The sequence below is a fragment of the Centruroides sculpturatus genome, unplaced genomic scaffold (assembly GCF_000671375.1).
Source record: "Centruroides sculpturatus isolate CEXI.00-Female unplaced genomic scaffold, Cexi_2.0 scaffold588, whole genome shotgun sequence".
Classification (NCBI taxonomy): Eukaryota; Metazoa; Arthropoda; class Arachnida; order Scorpiones; family Buthidae; genus Centruroides; species Centruroides sculpturatus.
Window position 1 is genome coordinate 415,520 of NW_019384816.1, and position 22,472 is coordinate 437,991.

General features: G+C 29.8%; 1 protein-coding gene across 6 annotated transcripts; it reads left to right on the forward strand.

The window, feature by feature from the left end:
* The first annotated feature begins 273 nt into the window (after positions 1-273).
* Positions 274-22,111, forward strand: LOC111629850 (gastrula zinc finger protein XlCGF46.1-like). 6 transcript variants are annotated; one of them, XM_023373760.1, is made up of 7 exons: positions 3,185-3,420; positions 5,429-5,522; positions 7,202-7,209; positions 7,285-7,370; positions 9,679-9,818; positions 15,158-15,224; positions 19,936-22,111. In XM_023373760.1, the coding sequence occupies exons 4-7, from the start codon at positions 7,295-7,297 to the stop codon at positions 20,787-20,789; spliced, it is 1,137 nt and encodes a 378-aa protein (XP_023229528.1). In that variant the 5' UTR covers positions 3,185-3,420; positions 5,429-5,522; positions 7,202-7,209; positions 7,285-7,294; the 3' UTR covers positions 20,790-22,111. The 6 variants fall into 6 exon arrangements, with proteins under 6 accessions (XP_023229525.1, XP_023229527.1, XP_023229530.1 ...); XM_023373757.1 differs by lacking the exons at positions 3,185-3,420; positions 5,429-5,522; positions 7,202-7,209 and adding exons at positions 274-308; positions 2,625-2,707 and having other exon boundaries at positions 19,936-22,110; XM_023373759.1 differs by lacking the exons at positions 3,185-3,420; positions 7,202-7,209 and adding an exon at positions 2,675-2,707.
* Positions 22,112-22,472: the final 361 nt, after the last annotated feature.

Here is a 22,472-nt window from a genome sequence, read left to right on the forward strand (position 1 = left end):
GGGTTTTTCGAAATTCCTCAGTGGGGGGAGAGGGAGAACATTAAGGCATAACCCGAAGAACGGCTTCTACTGTACTATTTTAGATGCGATTTTTTGTTTTTAAGTACTTTTAGTCTTCACTGAGTACTTAGGTGTATTAAATTGATGACATTTCAGGCATTGTTATAAATATTTTTTATATAAATTTCGATTTTTTAACCGTTTTAAATTCGAATTTGTTATTGCATATTGTATTCGATTATAGAACGATTGTAAATGTTCCAGAAAATTGATCGTTTGATTCCCAGCAATTCTCATCATTCTCAGCGGTAGGTGTTATATAACAATTACAGTGGGTGATCGGTTAACGAACAGATCGCATAACGAACAAATCGGATAACGAACACTTTCGCGAAAGATTTTTATGTTCGGACAACGAACACATGATCGGATAACAAACACCCCACAGAACAAACACAAGAAGAAGCGACGTAAATTAATGAATACCGATTGGTCTTCCCTTGTCTTCGGGCAACAATTCGAAACTTTTCGAAGTGTGGGAGACGTCGACATCGACGCTCAAGCCGATATATACCGATCGGATATTATTCCTCCGAACTTTGAAACTCTTCCTTGTAATTTCAGCCTTTTATTTTTCTGACAAAACAATTATTTTATGTATTCGTGAGACTGTCGGGTAGGCACTCGTTAAGTTTTGCGTCTGTTTTTCTTTTCGAAAGGTGAGAGTATAATAGCAAAGGTAGAGAGTGGGCAGAAGATGCCTAATGTTGCTGGGCAGTATGGCGTAAACAGGTCTACAGTAGGCTGAAGTTCAATCTTATTTAAGAAACATACTGTATAATCAAGAAGACTCAAGCAGCTAAAGGAGTAACAAAAATCACATCTGAGAAATAAAGAATATCGAACAGTTCATAATGGAACACGAAATGGATCTGAAGACAGAAGAACGCCAAGAACTCTTGAATGAAGAACACCAAGAAACTCGGCGAGATATGTTTTCTTCTGAAAAAGAGGATTAATGCCGATATCTTATATTAAAGATCCTTTGAAGAAGTGGGAGGATGTCAGAACAACGGTTTTAGAATGGCATCCAAACCAGGTTAAGGCTTGGGGATTTCTGCAATTGCAATGATATTAATTACTTACGAAAATACCTGAAGAAGAGAGAAAAGCAATCGACATTAGACAGATTTTTTAACCCTTTCAAACAGAAAAAAAACACGACTAATAAAAACGCAAGACTATGTATGTATGTATTTTTATTATCATCAATACATATAAATAAAGGTAGTAAGAAAGTATATATTTTTTTATTTTGGGGTCTCCAGAACCAATTAATCAAATTTCCATAGAAACCTATGGTAAATCGATAATCGGTTAACGAACAATTCGAATAGCGAACAAAGTCTTGGAACGGATTATGTTCGTTAACCGATCACCCACTGTACTATGTTTGTTAAAATACTAAATATAAATGGGGTTTGCTTGCAAAATCCGCGCGTGCGAAGTCGCGGGTAACAGCTAGTTTAAGTATAAACATATAAATTCCCTCTGGCGTCCCTCTATTTGTGTGCCTTTCTTTAATTTCTAGAAGTAGATACATAAAAGCTGAAAGCAGACATGAAAAGCTTTGGGTAAAAGCACCTTTCTCCCCATAAACTATATACGAACTTTCGGGTTGCACTGAAATCAGGTTATTTCATTTGAAATATTTTTCAATGAATGCCTGTTGTTATCTATTTACCTAGATAACCAACATTAAATTTAATTCTATTGTTAACAAGAAAACTACGTTATACAGGTACTGTACAGTACTTACATAATCAGAAATGTCAAAGAAATCTTCATCTATTTAAGGCTGTCTGGCTTTTCTTAGTGCTTTTTGAGAAATAAGACTGAATGTTGAATGATGGATACATATTTTAAAAGGTCAACATTATTTGAATTTATTAATCATGATTTAGAATACAAGTTGACCCCCCCTATAACACTGTTGATTATTCCGTTTTATATAAATTCCATGTTGTACGAGTCACTTAGATTTTACAAATATGTGTGCCGGGCTGTGACCGGCACACGTATTTCTAAAATCTAAGTGACTCGTGCAACATGGAATTCATATAAAACGGAATAATCAACAGTGTTATAGGGGGGGTCGACTGTATTTTCGGATGAAGCTAATATTTTTTTAGATCATTTAAGTCATATCTTCCTCTTTTGCCGTTTAATATGGTTTACATAATTACTTGACTCTAAATCTGAATAAGGATATTTAAACCATTGTTGCGCTGACCCCTTCAACTGATGATAAAAAGATGTTTCCGAAATTAATGACTGGATTGGTTAATTAATGAATTCTTGTCATATATTGGACATATTCAAAGTAATTCAGAAGAAACTCATTAAGCATTAGTTTAAACAAGTTTATCAACTGTAGTCTGCCTTAGATCTAAGACACCTTAACTCGTATAATTTCTTAGCCTATTTATAATCTATCGTAGGCTACTGTTATAACTATTACTAATTCTAATTTTTAAATTAATTTATTTTATGAAAATTATGTTTTCAGTTTTAAATAAAGAACTTTTTAATGTAGAAATAAAAAATTTAAAATATTATTTTAGGATGCGATTCGTAGAGGGCGCGCTAAGTTTTTCAATATGGCGACGATCTTCGCGTGTTCTGCTTCAATTGGCCTGAAATCCGAGTAAGTTTTTTTTTATTTTTAATTTATTTTTGCTTTGTTTTTTGTAATATAAACATTTCTCAATGCTCAAAATAGTGATGAAAATATAAAAATTCATGATTCTCACCTGATTTCATCATTAAATAATAGACCAAAGAAAGTAAGCAATAAAATATTATGTAGATGATATTCATGTATTATAAATTAATACGAGATATTGCTTGCCATGAAATATATTTTATTCAGTAACGAATTACACATGAGCAAGAAAGGAAAAACAAAAAAAAAAAGAAAAAAAAAGAAATGGAGGAATCAAACAAAATTTTTTCTTCTGTAAATAAGACATTTTCTATTCTTTCTTNCTTTGCGTGTTCTGCTTCAATTGGCCTGAAATCCGAGTAAGTTTTTTTTTATTTTTAATTTATTTTTGATCTAACGATATATCTATTATATTGGTAAGTAATTAAGTAAATATTTATCGATGTAATTGTTTTTTCTCCAAGCATTGCACCCTTGGAAAATTTTTTTCCAATGCCCATGTTTGCCTCGGTAAAGTTTGTGCTAACTTGACACTTGGTTCTTGAACCACGTGTCTGCGAAAAATCACGTGCTGGTCCCAGACACGTGGTTGAAGAGACGGTCTGCAAGTGCTCTTTTTTTGCGTTTTTGTTTTGCTCGGGATTAATTTTGTACGAATTTTATTATTTTTTGTGCTCTCTTGGTTAGTTTGTCGTGTAAGTTATATTAAAGTAGCGTTTAATTAATTAGGCTTTTAGTTTAGTTTAGTTTTAGTTAGAGTTAAAGAAATGGTATCTTCTGTTTTCTTAATTACTTAGGAGTAATTAGATGAATATTAATATTCACTATTCATCTAATATATATAAAGTAAGGCAGGGTGACTATTGTTGACTGCTTCCAGTAGTCAACCATATAAGCTGAGATTTGTGCATAATTAGTCCATGGTTTAGACAAGCCATCTTCACAGGAAGCATCATAAGATGACCCCTTTCTCAATGACATATAAGAATAACAGGTTACCTCACTTGTGGTAATGGGAAAGATTAGCATTCTTGTAGTTGATCACATAGTGATGCATTGTTGGGTCTTTAGAAGACAACGTGGAGTCTACGTTTCGGTTGCATGTTTTCTACAAAATGCTCATTATTGAGCTTGCCATATTTCTGAGGTTTTCAATAAAGGAAAATTCAGTTGTCGACCACCATAAACGATCATGCTGGTAGTACAGGGTGATTGTAGTATAGCCTTTGATTAATTAAATATTATTTTATGATAAGTATGGAACAAACTATTTTTATATATAAATTTTGCTTTTTCTGCTATTACACAACATAATTAAAAGATCAAAGTCCAAAACAGCATTAAACAGTCAGTCATTGATGCCATTATCTTATACACTATATACACATGTAGTATATAGTATAAATACATAGAAGTCATTTAATAAACAGATTTAACAAAATGTATTTATACTATTTTGGAAATTTTTAAACTGGTATAATGTGCCCATCTCATCCAGAATCGACCTGAAACTATCACTATTTGTCACATTTGTTCTAATTACTCTCAAATTAATTAAAAGACAGTAGACACTCTTTCCTAAACTTGAACCTTAGACCATGTTTAAATGATGATGATCATATTGACTGTATGCTCTGGTAGGGTTATCCTTTCTGTTTTTCTGCTTGTGTTTTTTTGTAGCTATTAATTAAGTATTATTTAAGTATCTGTAAGTTTTGGTTCATTGTTTTGACATATTCAGCACCCTTCTGCTTATGAGTTGTTCTTTCTGGTTCGTTTTTGATATTTTATTAGTGTCTTCTTTCTACTTTCAAGTATTTATTTTATATTAGTGCAAAGTCCACACAAAAAATGGGGGAAATTGTAGATATCATTAATTGTCCAGAGATTGGTAGTTTGATTATCTGCAATGATAACCATACTAAAACAGGAGATGCTGTTAACAATCTTTCAGATCTGCCAGATTGCATTAATTAGTGATGCAGTGTCTCACAAATGAAAGATTGGGTTATCAGTTATTATAAGGTAACATTATTGATGATAAGATAATAGTAGTAATAGACACTATAAAAAATATTCCTTCATTTCTTCCACCTCCTAGTTTTACATATTTGTAAATACTGAAGACTAACATGACAAACACAAAGATAATACAGGAAACTGTCAGAAACAGTTGTCTTCTCCTGGCTCACATGCAATCCTTATATATTTCACTAAAGATATTACTACTATTCAGGCTGACATTAGGCTGACATAAACCAAATAATTTAGGGACTTCAGTAAGCTCTCTTAAACCTGTTAAGAGTAGTGGAGTGCAACACAATTGAGGTGACAGCAAGAAAATGATGGCTGCTGTAGACAGTCACTACATTTATGGATAAGTTTAGTATTAAATACTCAGGAGCAAGAATCCAAAGATTATATTATTAAATGTCTCTGATGACATTATACAATCAAAATTATATTTGGTATTCAGAGCACAATGCAGTATTTGGTATAGACTGCAATGTTTCAAATACTTGGATTGCCATAGATCAGAAAACACATCTAGAAACATACCAGTAGAAATTACATCATCCTTTAGGTAGCATCCAAAATATGTTATGTGCTAATTCTAATTCTACAATAACATTTAAGTAGGTTTAATGAATTTGGGAAGAAATAAGCTTTTCATGATACAAATATTTTTATTTTTCTGTAAAGATTGAAACTGATTAAGTAGCTTGCATTAAAGAAAGGATCTAGTAAAAACTGGAATGCTTTATCTGCTAATAAAATATGCTCCATTTTATAACAGGTAAATATTCTTATTAAAATAGTTATTTGATAAAATATTTTTGTAAAATTACTTCTAAACAAAGCATCAGTTGTTGACAAGATTGTTTGTTCATATAACTTTAAAATGTTTGTATGTAGTATTTACATATTTTCTCCATTTATCATCATCATTTATAAAATATTAACATAATTCTTTTATTCAGTTAAATTACTGCCGTTATTTTCATTCCATTTTATTTAGAGTAATAATCAGTTATCATTTGCAGCAGATACAGTATATGATTTTATTTGTAATACTAATTATTTAATAATTATATTTATTAATAAGCTTGCATATTTAAATTGTGATCTTTTAAGAAGTTAGTTCTATCATTCAATGACCCTAACGCTTGATTTGTTATAATATCTGTTTTCTTATAAACAGCAATTAGAAACAAAGAAAATGGTGGAGTGCTATAAATGTAACAAAAGATTAAATCCAGAGGATTATCCCATTGGAATAGGTCTACTTATGAAAACAATCAATTAACACTTTATGAATGTAAGCATTATGCAGAATTCATGGCCACTTTGAATAAATTGATAAATTCTATGCAAAATATTGCATCTTGAACTTTAGATATTAATAATAATAGAAAATATAACTGTGAAAGAAACCAACCACTATTATAGGCATAGAATAATTTATCTGGAAAGGACATGCCCATTGTCAGAGTAAACTATTACACATTTATTTGTCAGTTATAAAGATTTATTTTATGTAGCACTAATAAAGCAAAGACATTTTTATGAAGCTGCTACAAGTTTTGTATCAATCAACATAATTACAAATAATTTTCAACTGAGAATTGAAGATTAATTCTTACAGAAATAAAACTAAAAGAAGAATTTGTAAATAACAATTATTATTTTATGTTTGGAACTTTGAGTTCACTTTTACAAAATTATTGCACTAATGGCTGAATTATTTATTTATACAGTAACCTCTCAGTTATATGTCTCTAAAGAGACTAATGATAAAAGTCATATAAGTGAGAGAGTTGTACAGAAGCAAGATTATCCAACTTGAATGAAAAATATTAAAAATATAAACATAACTCTTTCACTATTGATTACTGCAGTTAAAAGCATTATTTATTTTAAATCCAAAACACAAAGTTAAATCTGGCAACATTGGTCACCCAGAAATTAATGTGCATAACCAAGTTTTGCTGCAAATGTGGGCCTGCAGGGTGGAAGTACAGTACTGTATTTTTTAATTAAAATCTCCATAGTGCAGAAACTGGAAATAAGTTGATTTTGGAAGTTTCGTTGACTTCGACATAGTTAAATAGAATACATGTCAGGGAAGTTTAATTTGTCAAAATTTGAAAATATGCATGGGGATAATCGAGGCCTGACACAAAATTTATGCCAAAGTCTGTACAGTGGGTGATCGGTTAACGAACATAATCCATTCCAAGACTTTGTTCGCTATCTGAATTGTTCGTTAACCGATTATTGATTTACCATAGGTTTTAATGGGAATTTAATTAATTTGTTCTGGAGACCCCAAAAAAAAAAAAAATGTATACTTTTTTACTATGTTTATTTATATGTAATAATAAAAATACATACATACACAGTCTTGCATTTTTATTAGCCATGTTTGAAAGGGTTAAAGAATCTGTCTAATGTCGATTGCTTTTCTCTCTTCAGGATTTTTCGTAAGTAATTAATAGGATTGCAATTGTATAAAATTTCACTTTTAATAATAAAATATAATTTTTCTATCATTTCAGTTAAATAAGTATGGAGAGTGAATTTCAACAGATAACACAGAGTTCTTCCAGTATTAGAAATAATTTTGGTGATGATAATTCAGTAGGTAAGATGATTAATATTTTTAATATTAGAAAAATACATTTCTAGTGGTTAGAATAATAGGTAAAACATAAATATAGATAAATCCATATTTATATAAATAGAAAGTTGGTAACATTTGATAAAAAAAATTTTATATGTAATAGATATGGATAGTAAACACATTTACATTATCAGTATTATTTTATCTTGTACAGTTAAGGCTGTCAATTCAGTTTACCACTACTCAGGGTATGTTCGTAAAGTCGAACGAGTTAAACGAGAATGATGTCATCGTTATTCTTATTTCGTTAGAATTTTCGAACGATTCGTTTAGAACTAAATGGCTATTTCTAAAATCGAAGATACAAATGTTGCTAGTACAGCCTTATCCGAAATATTTTTCTTAGATTGCTTCGGGTGGACAGTTACTCCAATCATTTCATCTTTCAATTCGCAATTTAAACACTCGAGTAGATTTAGAAACATCGATATCGTTGGGCACCATTTTCTTAATGAAGTAAACTAACTCTTTCCTTCGTGAACTTCGTTAGAGTTTTGTTCGAAACGTCATCACCGCAGAGCATGCGCACTGAGTGAGACTACTACTATTTGAACGATTCGTTACTAACGCGTTTAACTCGTTTGACTTTACGAACGTACCCTCAGAACAGTGAGAATCCCATATTAATAAATGCCTTTATAAAATGAAATTTGATAGAATTGAACATACAAGTGGTGAGGGATCTATTTGCATTTGTTTTATTGTGTTTATTGTTATATTTTTGTGATTATCAGAAAACAGTATGTCATTCATCTATGACTGTTTAGATTGCATATCAATGTTTTAAGGCCTTGAGTTTTGCTTATTTAATAATCTGTTTTGTTTTGAAAGAGAAGTATATAAGAAGTATAGTATAAAGCAGGGTTCAGCAACTTATGGCACTCCGGATGATTTTCAGTGGCACTCTGATTGAATATAAATGTAGTAAAAATCATACTTTAATTATTGATTACACATTTAAGTGGAAGTCATAGTTCAGCGAAGGCCATAGTATATTAAAAATTAATGTCTTGTTTGTATTCTATTACAGTGCATGCATTTACGTTTCATGTTGTCATCTACATGTTATGCAAGTGCTTCATGTGTAAGAACATAATTCAATTAGCAATTTAACTTCAAAATTATACATTTTTGAAGTCTAATAACCAGACTAATTTTGATAACATATATAATAAACTTGGTAGAATCATGTCAGCATTCGGAATAACACTATAACTTACATTTGGCACAACACTGCTGAAAGGTTGCCGAGCTCTGGTATAAAGTATAATATAAAAAACAGCAATAAATTTGTCTCCAACTCTACACTGACACTGACTCCATAGATATGTATACTCATATATGTATTATATGTTTATTATTGAAAAGAATACTACTTTGATATTTTGTTTTTACAAATTCTGAACAAATTCTGGCATGGAAAGTAAAAAAATTTTGTCAAATATTTACTGTAACTTAATTAATAAAAGAATCACTTAAACTTTGTGAAAAAATTTCTTTATTATAATTATTGCCTTCCAAATTTATATTAGTTATAATAAAAGCAAATATGAGTGGGAATAATTCCTGTACACAATAATTTACTTATTAAATTTCCATTGAAAAATATTTTGTGTTATAAGTATTTTTATAAACATTTATACTTTTGTAAGCATGTATTGATGATATAAATTGTTTGTATTGTTTGTCACTATTTATGTAGTTTGATTTTTATGATAATTGCTCTTTAACATTAACAAGAGTAAGATATTTAAAATTTTATTCTCTATCAGTTGTGCTGTTTCCTATTAAAGATTCTCCTCTGATGTTTTTTTTAAAGTTAAGATGTTAAGATTTGGTATCATTGATTATGAATTTTTCTGGACTCATTCTGCTCTCTGGGTATCAAGAGAATATTTATTTCAAGTTCATTGTGGACCTGATCAACACCACAATGGAAGAAATAGATGGTCAGAGATGGGGCCTGACAAATTTGGTCCAAAAAGTTCTTGAGGGTTTTTTGACCATCTGGATTCAATGTTCAGAGTAGTAGACTGATGTGTTAACTGCCTTAGTCTTCCATTTGGCTATAAATCATAATTATTCAGTGGCATATGGCTCTGTTTTGGTTTGTAGTTACAAATGAATTATATAATAAAAACATTTACTGTATTTTAAGATTAAGAAATTTTCTGTTAAATTATTAAAAATAAAAGTAATTTTATTAAATTATTTCAATTAGTTCTTTACAATTTTCTTAAGCAACACAATTTCATAAATTGCAATATAGATTGCAGGAAAGAAGAAATAAAGAAGAATTATGGTGTTAAATCAGAATGTCGAGTTGTTTTAAAAAGATTAAATATTAAGGTAAAGTCTGAAGATTGCAAAGAAGTAGTTGACCTTCCAGATGAATATGAACACTTGAAGGTAAATAATACAAAATTTGAAATATCTTATAAGTAAAACTTTCTTATTATTTTGTATGAGTTATTAAAAAATAGTTAAATTTAACAATTATGTAAAATTATATTTTAAATTTAAATGTATTCTGTATTAAACTGCCGTTGTCAAAGTTTCATTTACAGGGAAGTGCAAAAGGTAGGTATTTTTATCTTTTGTTCTTTTGTATTTCTTATTTATAATTTACTTCATGCATAGAAATGAATGTTTATTCTATGTTTTTTCCATAAGAACAGCTGTGTACCTACTTTTGCACTCACCTGTATATATGTAAGATGTATCTTGACAAAAATAAATGTGTTGAGAGATGAATGGTTTCTGAAAAATATACAAATGTCAATAGATGTATAGATTCTTTCTACAGATCTTGTTCTGCAGAACATGTCAAGTTGTGTATGGGACTTCATGTAGGATGAGGTATATTGAAAGAAGTTAGAGTCTTTTGATTAATTTATTGTTCTGATAATAAATGCAGCAGCAGTTATCAAGGAGGGTAGGGACATCTTTCAAAAAAGTACACATACTACTACCACTACCACTTTACTAAGATGTATTGGAAGATTTATTGATGCCGAGAATAGTTACTTCAAGAACCTCCTTTAATCATCACTCCAACCTATCATGAATTGTAATCAGATGCAATAGACCATAATTGCAACCATTGCTGCTCCCTTACATACAAGATAATAAGTATGTTAATATTAATAAATTACCCTATGTTTGCATAGACTTTTCCACATACTATTCTTATGTGTTCATCTTCTGAACTGTGGTTATTTACTTATGGTTATTTGTTTATATGGTTATTATAATAAATAGGAAAAAAAAGGATGTGCATATACAAGATATTTCTCCTGATATACTTGTATATGCACATCCTTTTATTCCTACTTATTTGCTTATTTATATATTTGATCAAAATGAAAAGCATGGAATGCCCACCCCAAAGTATAGATTAATAAAGTCTCATACAAAAAACATAACACTTTCATTACAACTTGTGTGTTTTCTGCTCTGTACGTAATTTGCTTCTTTCTGCTTCACAATGACTTTGGAAAAACGCACTCATATTCACTAACTTGAATTACAGTAAGAATTAAGGATAAATCTGGAGTCAAACACTAATAACTCTATCTTCAGAAAATCAGCAAATAGATGATAAACTTTGGATTTGACATATGCACAAAAGAACCTGTTTTACAAAAATTCACAACATTTGTTAAAGACAAAAGTGAGCTGTTAGAAAATATAAAGTATCAAGATATATAATTGTATGAAACAAAGAAGTCAGTGGATTAATTCCTCAAGTGGAAATGATTTGGAAAAATTGGATTGAATGTGAGAGATTAATTAGACCAAATTGATCATAGTTTGCTTTCCATAACAAGAAATTATGTGATGTTGCTGATAGAATACTGCTGTATGTTTTTATGCAATGGGAACTTTTGAGTTAGTCATAAGTGATTAAGATAATTTAAGCAAATCATCTGCTTGTAGAGCAACTAATAGAGTGAGTTTTTACATTGCTCAACTCTCAACAGATAACATTTTAATTGCCAAAAAGAGAATCTGAAAGAAAACAAGTAAGTAATGCAAATAATCTTTTATCTTTCAATTTTATAACAAAAAATGTTGTTGTTTAGTAATTAAATAAGTTTTATTTTTATTTTTTAGATATTTTTGTATTAGAATCATTACTTAAAATAATATATAGTCTTTTATTCATTTAATTAAATCTTTATTCAAAATATAAACTGTAAATACAATATAAAAATAATACATCTATCAAATATATATTTCTATTTTCAGATAACTCAAGATTTTTTTTATTTGAGTGATTTCCATGTGTCCACAGAGCCATTGACTGTACTCTTATTTCAATTCACTCACCAGGAGGAGAAACTGCTGAATCATTAAAAATAGAAAAGGATATTTTTCTATTAATGTTTAGACCTTTTCAAATAACAAATTAGTATCAGAAATATAACAGTCAGATGGCCACGGAGTTTCCATGATGGTACCATACAAATAATCGTCATCTGTGTGCTATTTGAAGCAGAATTTCTTTAGCACGTAACTTCTGAAAGGTTTGCATAATCACAAACAGATTATTATTAAACAAAAAGGTCCTTTTGATGGCCACAGATTTTGCTAAAGAGTTAGCCAAATCAATATGTTATAAGTAAAATATTGGGTATAACAATATTAAAACTTTTGAAATCAAATTTTGTTGTTTGAATTAATACATATTTTGTTGAAATAAAAGACATTTTTGTTACTCAAGAAACTCTTGTGTTGAAGTAGGAAATAAATTATTGTTAATAGTGATAATGGATATATAAGGGCACAAAGTATATTTGATATAACCATAAGTAACACAGATTTAGCTTCTGAAGATTGTACTTCTGTTATTTTTGAGACCCACCATATACCTGGAAACATAATACACAAAATTAATTTTTGGTAATTCATTTTACAGTATTTGTTATAGTTTAAAAATATGAAAATTGCTTTTTTATCACTCATAGTTACTAAAGTTTAAGTTTAATATATATACTATTAATTCTATTTATATATTAAACAAATAGCATTTACAAATTCTTAATTGCCTCTGAAATGTACTAAAACATGTAAGTAAAAATAGTAAAAAGCATGGCCAATGGTATTTACATTTAATAAATACAAAAATACTATGTTTTCACAAAGATAAAATACTTTGCTTTCATTTCTCTTTTCTGTCGTTTCACACCAGCGACAGTTTGGATAAATGTGGATGTTAAATAACTAAAACATAATAAAATAAATAACTGAATGTTAATTCTTACTTCAGAAACTATCTGCTTCTTCATTTATTACAGATATTCTTATTTAGAAATAATTTTTATTTTACCACAGATTTATTTTATACATTTACCATTTCATTTACTTGACTGTTTTCCTATTGGGAATCATTATCATATTCATTTTATAATGGTCTAGTTATTATTATTATTATTATAGATAACATTCTCTGCCCAACCTGATGTGTATCTGGAATTTCTCTTCCAGGTTTATACACTTCTATTTTATTTTTTCTTTTCTTTTACTCTTCCTACTGTTATATATTAACAGAGGAAAGTATGGTGATCGGTGAAAAAATGATTCCAAAATTTTTACATTTTGAACCCGGGACCTCAACCTGGGTTCAAAATTGAACCGGGAACATCAAGAAATGCAAAAAGATTGGGGTTTTTTTTTTGTGTATGGATGTTAATGTGTGTAGGGGGTATGATTTTATTCACTCATTTTGAAGTTTCCTGTGCTTTTTGTCAAGAATTTGTGTAATATTGCAGGAAAGTTTGTGTATTAAATTTTAATGGTTATAGGTGAAGGGGATTGTTTCTTACTCCATTAGGGACTGACTTAATGAAGATTTTACTTTTCATTTTTAATTTAAAATTTTTATAAACCTCATCTCTACTTTCAAAATTAAGCTTTTTGCTATTTTATAATAATTAATAATATAAAAAAATGTTTCTGAATTAAAGAACAGATGGCACAAGACAATTTTAAATGTTTTTTGGGAAAACTTGTGCAACTCATTGCTGAATTTTTTCTTTTTAAGTTTTTATAATTTCCAATTACCTGTTTGTCTGTTCTAAGTTTAACACCTGAGACACTATTAAATTAAGCATTACCTATAAAACAATAACAATTAATAATAGAGTAATTGGAATAAATTATAGAGATGAATTCAGATATAGAGATCAAGGTTTTGATCTTAATCCAACTTGTTTACAATCCAACTCAAACTCCTGAGACTATTTACAGTCAATGTATAGTCTCATATAGGAGTTTGAATTATAAGTTGTTGGATTGAGATCACGAGAAATATTTATAAACAGTAAAACCTTTGTAAACCGGAATCACACGATAGAAAATTTTTGTTCTATTTTTACACAGGTTTCACTGTATGTATAACTATATATATAACTATAACGAGTCTGCAGATATACTCGTCATTTAATGCCTTGAGTGGATGTTTCTGGCTGAGGGCACATATGTGTCCCCAGTTGGTACGTATTAATCACCAATTGTTATACATTAGGCTTGTATATACTGGAAGAGATCGGACCGAAGGTCCGGGTATTGTAACTGGCAATGCATCTGCATGGTAAGCAGGAGTTGCTGGTTTCAGTCCTGCTTCAGGCCAATTCTTTCCTTCTAGTTTATTTTAAATTAATTAATTAGATATTATAATTATTAAATTTAATAAGAGATGGTGCCTAACGCCTCCTTCTAATGCCAAATTTATTTGTTATTCATAATTAATATTTCCAAATTATAGCCTGATTATCTATGGCAATTGTGGGTGTCTATACTCTACTAAATTGCAGATCACTGCCAAATTAAAAATAAACATGATTATCAGTAATAATAAATGTTTGGTTTTCTTTAACTGCGACAGCATTTATTTCTTTATTTTCTATAATGTTGATGTATTTTTCAGTTGATTCCAATAGAAGCTCTTTTTCAAATGTGCTAAAATACTTTCGGACACGTTTGACTTCTTGCACTAATTTTCCACTATATCATGTGATTTATTGGAACCAATCACTGTATCTGTTGGATACCAACAAATTAACAACTCTCAACTCCAGTCATATAATGAGTAAACAACCTTTGAATTAAAAAACTAGATTGGTGAATACAAAACTGAATAATTCTTATACTACCCGGGGTTGATATATAACTTGAGTACATCAACTCTCAAAATAACCCATGTTGGTGAAAACGGGAGTAAAGGGATCATTGGGTTCAAGTTGGTGGACATAACAGGCTGCCCCATTTTGAGTTTGGTATTGCTCACAATGGAGCAGCCAGGTGATTTGGGATGTAATCTCGCATATCCTATTGATATCACTAAAGTTTGAGATTCCAGGATGATTATGAAACCTGTTGTCCTTACTGTCTAGCCACTTGCTCTTATATTTATATAAGTGGCAAAATAGTTAATATTTTGGAAAGCATTAATAATTTATACAAAATTTATGAAAGATAATTAGTTACCAATTATATTTGACAGAGTACATTTAATCCCAAAGGGATATATATAATGGAAAGTCATTATTAATTAATTAGTTAAACATTAAACTTGTGTACATTAATAACAAAAAGTGATAAAAATCTATATACTTATTTGAATTAACATTACTATATATATATAAATATTCCATTTCCTTTTTTTGATATTTTTAAGTAAATTATTTATAAATGTTACAAACCATTTGAAATTCATTACTTTGTATTGTTTATATATTGTTTAGCTTATGGAGAAGAATAAATCTGTCATTTCTGAGAACAGATTTAACAGAAATGGAACAAAAATTGAAAGTAAGCAATACTTTAAGTGTTTATTTGTTTAACGTTTTTTAAAATATCAGACTTTCTTTGATACATAATTACGTGTAGGTCAAATTTAACTACCAGAGATGTGATTTATGTTAGATATTTAAAAATTTAATAATTTAAGAAAAACCCTAGATCATATTAATATACCTTTATAAATTTGATTAAAAATATGTTAGTATATTAAAATTATTAAATGCAACTCATTAATATCCTCCCATTAAGTACATCTGACTGACGAAAGGGATAATGGCATTATGAACACTTCGGTGTTACAGTTGATTCCAAAAATAGGCATGATGCATTGTTACATTTGTTGCCATTGTTTTCTATTTCTTTTTGTTTTAATAAACTGGTATACTCATCTAATCTGCATTGATATGTACCATACATAAAATGTTGGGAAGTTAACAGAATACATTTTTAATGTACTGGACTATTTTATTCACACCAAAAAATTGCAATAGCACAATAGCAAATAGTAATATTTCTTACTGTTTTGAAGGACAATTTTTGGCCAAGCTGTTTCATTCCCTGAACATTGGGAGTTTGGTTGTGAGTTTGCACCTTGTCAGGATGGGTTGGCCACTTGGAGTTTTTTGTTTTCTCCACATCTGTAATGCCTGAATAGGGGCCAGTTACCCTTAAAAAGACATCCTGGAAGGCATTCTCCTAGGCAGATTGCCCAAGTGTTGCATTGCCATAAGTTAATAAACAAACAGAAGGACAAGTTTTGTAACTTTCAATAAGAGTTTATAACTTTCATGAAAATAACTGTCAATTTTTCTTTCTCTTGCTGTCTGTTTATTTTATTATGTCAGTAAGTTGTTCAATAGTTTCTTGTTTAAATAAATTTACTAATGATTAATTAATAAATAAATAACTACTTTTTTCTCTTTTTGAAGTCATTTAGCCTTATACCCTGTTCGCACCGAGCATTTCGATCTAGATTGTGACCAAGGTCAGTGTCTTGGTGCGACCTCTCTCGACCGTTTCAATCTCGACTGAAACGAGGTTCAATCGCAATCGACTCAAGAGCATTCTTGAAACTAGATCCAGTCATAAGAGAGATCCCACAATCCCACGCGCGCAAGAAAATACAAGATGGCTGCGGAACACGTGTTGGGCTATTGACAGCAAAATAAAAAAGATACTGTATTTGGAGAGACGATGACATCTGTCTATAATTAGATATATGGCAAGAAAAAGTACTGTATTTATTTCTAACCAAAACTTCCATTTTGTTTGTTGGTGTTCGTGACTTATCGCATAGTTATGTCAGTTTTATCATTGCGTGTAATAGCCAGGTTCTTCTCAAGCGGACTGCCTGTCTAAACAGCACTACGCACGACTGGCAACAGTCACAATCGAGATTGTAGGTAAAACGAGATCGAAGTGAGTCATGGATTGTGTGCAAACGTAGTATTACACTTGTGGATTAGGCTAATAACAAGATGAATTACTTTAGATCAGGGGTGTCCAGCCCGCAGGCCGCATGCGGCCCAAGGCAAGTTCCAATGCAGCCCAATAAACGTGTAAACAAAACCGACAAATGTTTTTATTTTTTTATTATTTATTTATTTCAACAGCATAAACTCAAAAAAAAGTTTCACAAAGCCGTAAACCTTTATTCATATTTTATTTTTGAGTGGAAAGAAAATATTTTCAAATACTTGGAGATGTGTGAATGCGGAAGGATTACTAAATAAAGCTGGAGTTGTGACTCAAAGGATTATAGACCCAAATTTGGGAAAAGGAGGGAAAGATGAGAAAGGACAAAAGATGTAGTAGTGAGAAACGTTAAATAGATCTTCTGTTAAGCAAATATGGACCCGTAATTTTTCAACCTTTTTCACTTCTTTATCTTTTGTCCTTTGCCTCTTTTTCCCCGCACTTGGGTCTATAATCCTTTGATTCACAACTCCAGCTTTATTTAGTATTTCTTCCAACGTTGCAAGATTTGGCTACATTGGGCCAAATGTGGCTACATTTTTTTGCTTGACGTAAAAAATATCTCTGTATCTGGACCGCTATATGTTACAATGTTTTTAATTCAGCTCTGTAATCCAAAAATTTTTGGTAGACGGACTCACAGCAAAACTTTTAGTTAGGAACTCACTTTTATTCCTTAAAAAATGACATATGCATTTCAGGTTGGTATACTCATCCAACCCCTCTTCAGTGCTAGTTTTTCAAAAAACAATAAAAAGCTACAATAACCAATACATGACACCAAATATATCACAAAATTAATTACTACTTACTTACTCTTAAAGTAAAAGTTTTGTATGGGCTACCACTACATCTAAACACCAACCATTTGTTTTCCATTTAAAATGCACTTGAAGTGTTTTCATAACATCACTTCTAAAAACCCAATATACATTATGACTATACTGTAAACTTAACAAATGTATACAATAACCAATACATCACATACCTTTAAAATATAAATAGTATATGAACAATCAAACCAACTAGCAACATTAGAGTACCACTTTTAAATCAATCGCAATAACTTCATTATTAGTATATAGCGCCCTCTATCATTTTGTACCATCTAGAATCTATTTGCATCCCATCAGAAATATTTATTAAATTATTTTGGTTTTTCATAATTTCTAAGTGTTCTTTAAATTTACATTTATATATATCCTTTTCATGGTGTAGAATTTTAATATTATTGCGATTAATTTTTACATTTATTGTTTTCCGTGTGTTCATACTATGGCAAATTTTTATATCTCAACCTGATAGCTGCTTCGTGTTCCTTTATTCTTATATCTAATACCCGTCCAGTTTCTCCTATATAACTACATGGATTCATACAGTTACATTCTATTTTATATACAATACCTGTCTTTTTTAACGGATCTATATTATCAAGGTTACTTCTATTAATATATTTAGAAACATTATCTGCTGTAATCTTATTAGTCAAAGATGAGTATACCAACCTGAAATGCATATGTCATTTTTTAAGGAATAAAAGTGAGTTCCTAACTAAAAGTTTTGCTGTGAGTCTGTCTACCAAAAAAAAATTTTTGGATTACAGAGATGAATTATATACACGTAAAAAATATCATTTGGCACTTTGGCTACTTTTTTTGGCTACATATTATTTATAATTATATTAATTGAATAAAAATGTACTTTAAAATGGTGTTTCATCGCTTTTTATTAATTAGAGACCCAAATAAATTTTCTTTAGTCTCTTTTATAATAAATGAATTTATCTACTTCTAAGTACAAATTGAAAGTGTCTGTAGAAGTAATTTTTTAAAATATCCTTTTTTCTTGATAAAGTTTTAATACTTATTATTATAATCTAGACATGTTAATTTTTAAATATACTTGTATATTGGGCCACAAGTATATATTATATATACTTGTGGCCCAAAACTCTGTGACTTCTTCCAATTCAGCCCAGAAAAACAAAAAGGTTGGACACCCCTGCTTTAGATAATAAGTTTTATTTAAAACATTTAATAATTCAGCAAATCTGAAGGTCATTTTTCAGCAATCTAAAGCTAGTCATTCACTAGATCAATTTCAGTGTGTGATTGAACACTTTTGACACTGCACATGCATAACATGCGGAAAAAACAGCTTGAAAATTATGAAGTTAATTAAGAGCTGATTGGATTTATGAACTGGATGAACTCTTTTTTCTATGAATCAGTTGCAGCCAATCAGTTAACAATAAATGTTAACAGATGGTGTTACATCATTTTCTAAAATGTAGCTATACTCCATCTCAACTAAGTTAAAAGTGACATAAGTAAAAACAGATAACAACATGATGTCCTGAACATCATTACCAATATAAATTCCATTATAAAATTTATTTACAGATGTCCTTACATTATGTAATTATTCTCAACAAGCATCAAGATATCTTTATTTTCTTTTGACTTGTGACTAAGTTATCCAATATTTGCTAATTGGAAAGTACACCAGTATAATAAGTCCTATTAATAAACAAGATCCAAGTAGACAGGATATAGACAGAAATTTATAACATAATAATACTTTTGTTTATTTTAAAACTATTTAATGTATGAAAACTAATAAGAAGTATATAGTAATAAGAATTCAAATCACGAGGTTGAAATCACTTTGCAATATATACATAAAAGGATTGCCTACTGCCTCTATGTTGTCATCGTGACTGTGACTGACTGCTGAAGTGCAGTGAAGTGCAGATATAGATATGGTGATTTGTTTCAGTGATATTTGTTGAGTTTTCCTTTCAGTCTAAACCTGTTATTAGGTTAAATGTAATTTTCAATCTTTCACAGGCAAATTGGGTACAATTGAGAAAACACCTCATATCTACTGTAGAATATATGAAGACCAAAAAACAAAAGTATATGAATTGGGGAAATTCCATTCTTGACCAACAGCAGACATATGAAATTAATTGAGTCTTGATTTAAAAGTACTGTATTAAAATGGCTAGACCTTGTTATAAATAGGTAAATCGGCAACACTTGTCAACAAACAAGGGCATTCTTCCTGCAGGCTCTCACCGTCAAGCTCAAATTGTTATTTTCATTTACTTAAAACTTTCATAAAATGCTTGAATGGCAATAAACAGTGACGTACATTGTAATATTACATAAACTATAATATTCAAATTAATATATTTATTAAAATGTAAGTAATTTCATTATTATGTTTTTTAAATTTTCAGTGAAGGAGAAAGAACAGAGTGAAGAACATGATACTCATCATAATCCAAAAAGAGCAAAGCAAAATAAATACAACATTGACAGGAAGAGGTTCAGTTTTTCAATTAGAAAATTCAATAAAATCCAAAGGAATATTAAAAAGAAATACTTCAAGGTAATGTTCACATCTCTTTCTAAACAAGAGTTCACATGTAATTTATGTACACAGACTTTCACAAATTACAAAGTATTACGAGCCCATCTGCTCTTCCATATTGGCAAAAAACCATTTCACTGCACAACGTGCAATCAGAAGTTTTTGTGGGAATTTATTTTGCAAAGACACAAGAAGGAACACAAGAATGAAATTCAAATCGAAATCAATAATAGAGAATTTGATTTGCAGTCATCTTCAAAATATCTTTTAGAACCTGTCGAACAGTGGAAACCTTTTGAATGTGATATTTGTGGTAAGCGCGTTATGTCACTGAGCCGATTAGAGATGCACCATAAAACACATTCATCTTATATTTGTAAAATATGTAAAAAGGAATTTAAATGGGAATCTTATTTGAGACTTCATATGTTAACACACAGTGAAGATCGTCCTTTCAAATGCGATATTTGTAATAAGGGTTTTAAAACAAAGTACAGTTGGCTAAAACACAACGTTGTTCATGGCGATAAAAGTGATTGTTGTTGTGAGATATGCAAAACAACTTTTAAAACGCAACAGCTTTTAAGCATTCACATGGAAAAGCATAGAAAATATGATTATTCCTGTGATATTTGTAACAGACCTTTTAAAACAAACAGCTCTCTGTGTAATCATAGAGCAACACACAGAGGCAAACTTAAATATTTTTGTGAGATGTGAAAAGCAAGTTTCAAGTATAGAAGTACTTTTATAAGACATCACCTGATAAACAGTTTACCAGTAAGCAGTTTAAAGTACATTGTTAAATATAATAAAGATTGAATTCTTTACCAGTAAATTCGGTAAAAATAGACAGACGAAGGATGATTTTTGAAGCCAAATATTTATTTTCATACACTTCGAATATTTGTTAAAGACATTTTTTTTGAATTATCATATTACAACAGTAAGCTGGACAGCAGTTTGACTATTATTTCTTTGCTTCAAAGCCTAGAGTGAAATAGTGATTTTGGTTGACAAAATGGACCATATTTATTTGAATGTGATCATGATAAAAGCACATTCAAAAACTCCTACACAAAAGTGTAATATCTCTAAAAGAGAACTTAAAAATAAATACAACTATCCATTCACCAGAGAATTCTTCTTGATGTAAAACTATTTTAATTGTGTAACAGATGTTTTGCATGTAAATATCACTTAAAACACCAAAAAAATACTTACTACAAGTATTGGTTTTCTTCGTTTTGTGAGATAAAGCTCTTGTTTATGGCCTTTATCATAAAGTTAATTTGTTAAAGCATCAACTTACTTATTTTACCAAACAATTTCAGCCATTGTATACCAGTTACGAAAAGGAACGTAAACTGAAATATCATTTAAAATTACCCTACCAATGTAAGATATGTAAACAAACTTACACAAAGAATTAAAGAATCATTTAATTATATACAGTGGTTACATGCATTTCTGTTGTGATATTTGATAACTGCAAAGGAGGAAACTATCAAGGGAAAATATACAGAAAGGCAATTAAAAACTATTGTAAATATTGAATTATGCATTAAGAAATGTGATATGTGTAATAGAATTTTCTGTTTCAGTCATACTAATATTCATGTGCAAAGCCATCTTTTACCGTAAAATATTCCATGTGAAAATTCATTGAAACTATTTAAATACAAAATGTGTTTGTAAATAATAAACACATTTGAATTTTATATTAATTAATACACATTTTATGTGATATTCAAGAAAACTAGCAATGCTTAAGATGAAGAGATGATTCATTTAATTTATAATAGTAATGATTTAAGGTACAGTAATTTGTTTTTAAATACAGTGAACCAGTATGAACTGGACTCTTAAGGTACTGAGTATTAATTTCCTAATGAAATAAACCACATTGAAACCATTTAATGTTTTATATGTCTCAGCCCATAGATCGTATTTCAAAATTTCTTTTTTGTCACAACATTGGTCTTGACAAGTTATACACACAATCTGATTCAAAATGGTACAGACACTGTAAAATAATGATATTAATAGAGAAATAATAAGCACATTATGAAACAATAGAAGGGAATTGACTATTGGTTTATTATGATATCATGTAATAATAACAAGGTTGCAGCCAATGTTTTCGTCTCTAAAATGTGAATGTCGAATGTCGAGCCCGGCTATCTTGTAAGCGGCACTTGACGTTCGACGTTCACGTTTTAGAGATGAAAGCCTCGGTCACAACCTCGCTATTAAGTCATACGTGTATCTTGTTTATTCATTACTTTGTAAACTATTTGGAATTTTTAATAAGATTTTATTCTCCTCATCTGTGATCAGTGAAATCATTAAAGTAAGGTAATTGTCCTACTTTAGTGATTCTACTGATGTATATTGATTTCC

Excerpts from the sequence above, each read along its gene's own strand:
- LOC111629850 (XM_023373757.1), top strand. The coding sequence starts at position 7,295 with ATGGAGAGTGAATTTCAACAGATAACACAGAGTTCTTCCAGTATTAGA. Across the intron at positions 7,371-9,678 it reads TGGTGATGATAATTCAGTAG|ATTGCAGGAAAGAAGAAATA; the intron begins GTAAGATGATTA and ends ATTGCAATATAG. Across the intron at positions 15,225-19,935 it reads AAATGGAACAAAAATTGAAA|TGAAGGAGAAAGAACAGAGT; the intron begins GTAAGCAATACT and ends TTAAATTTTCAG.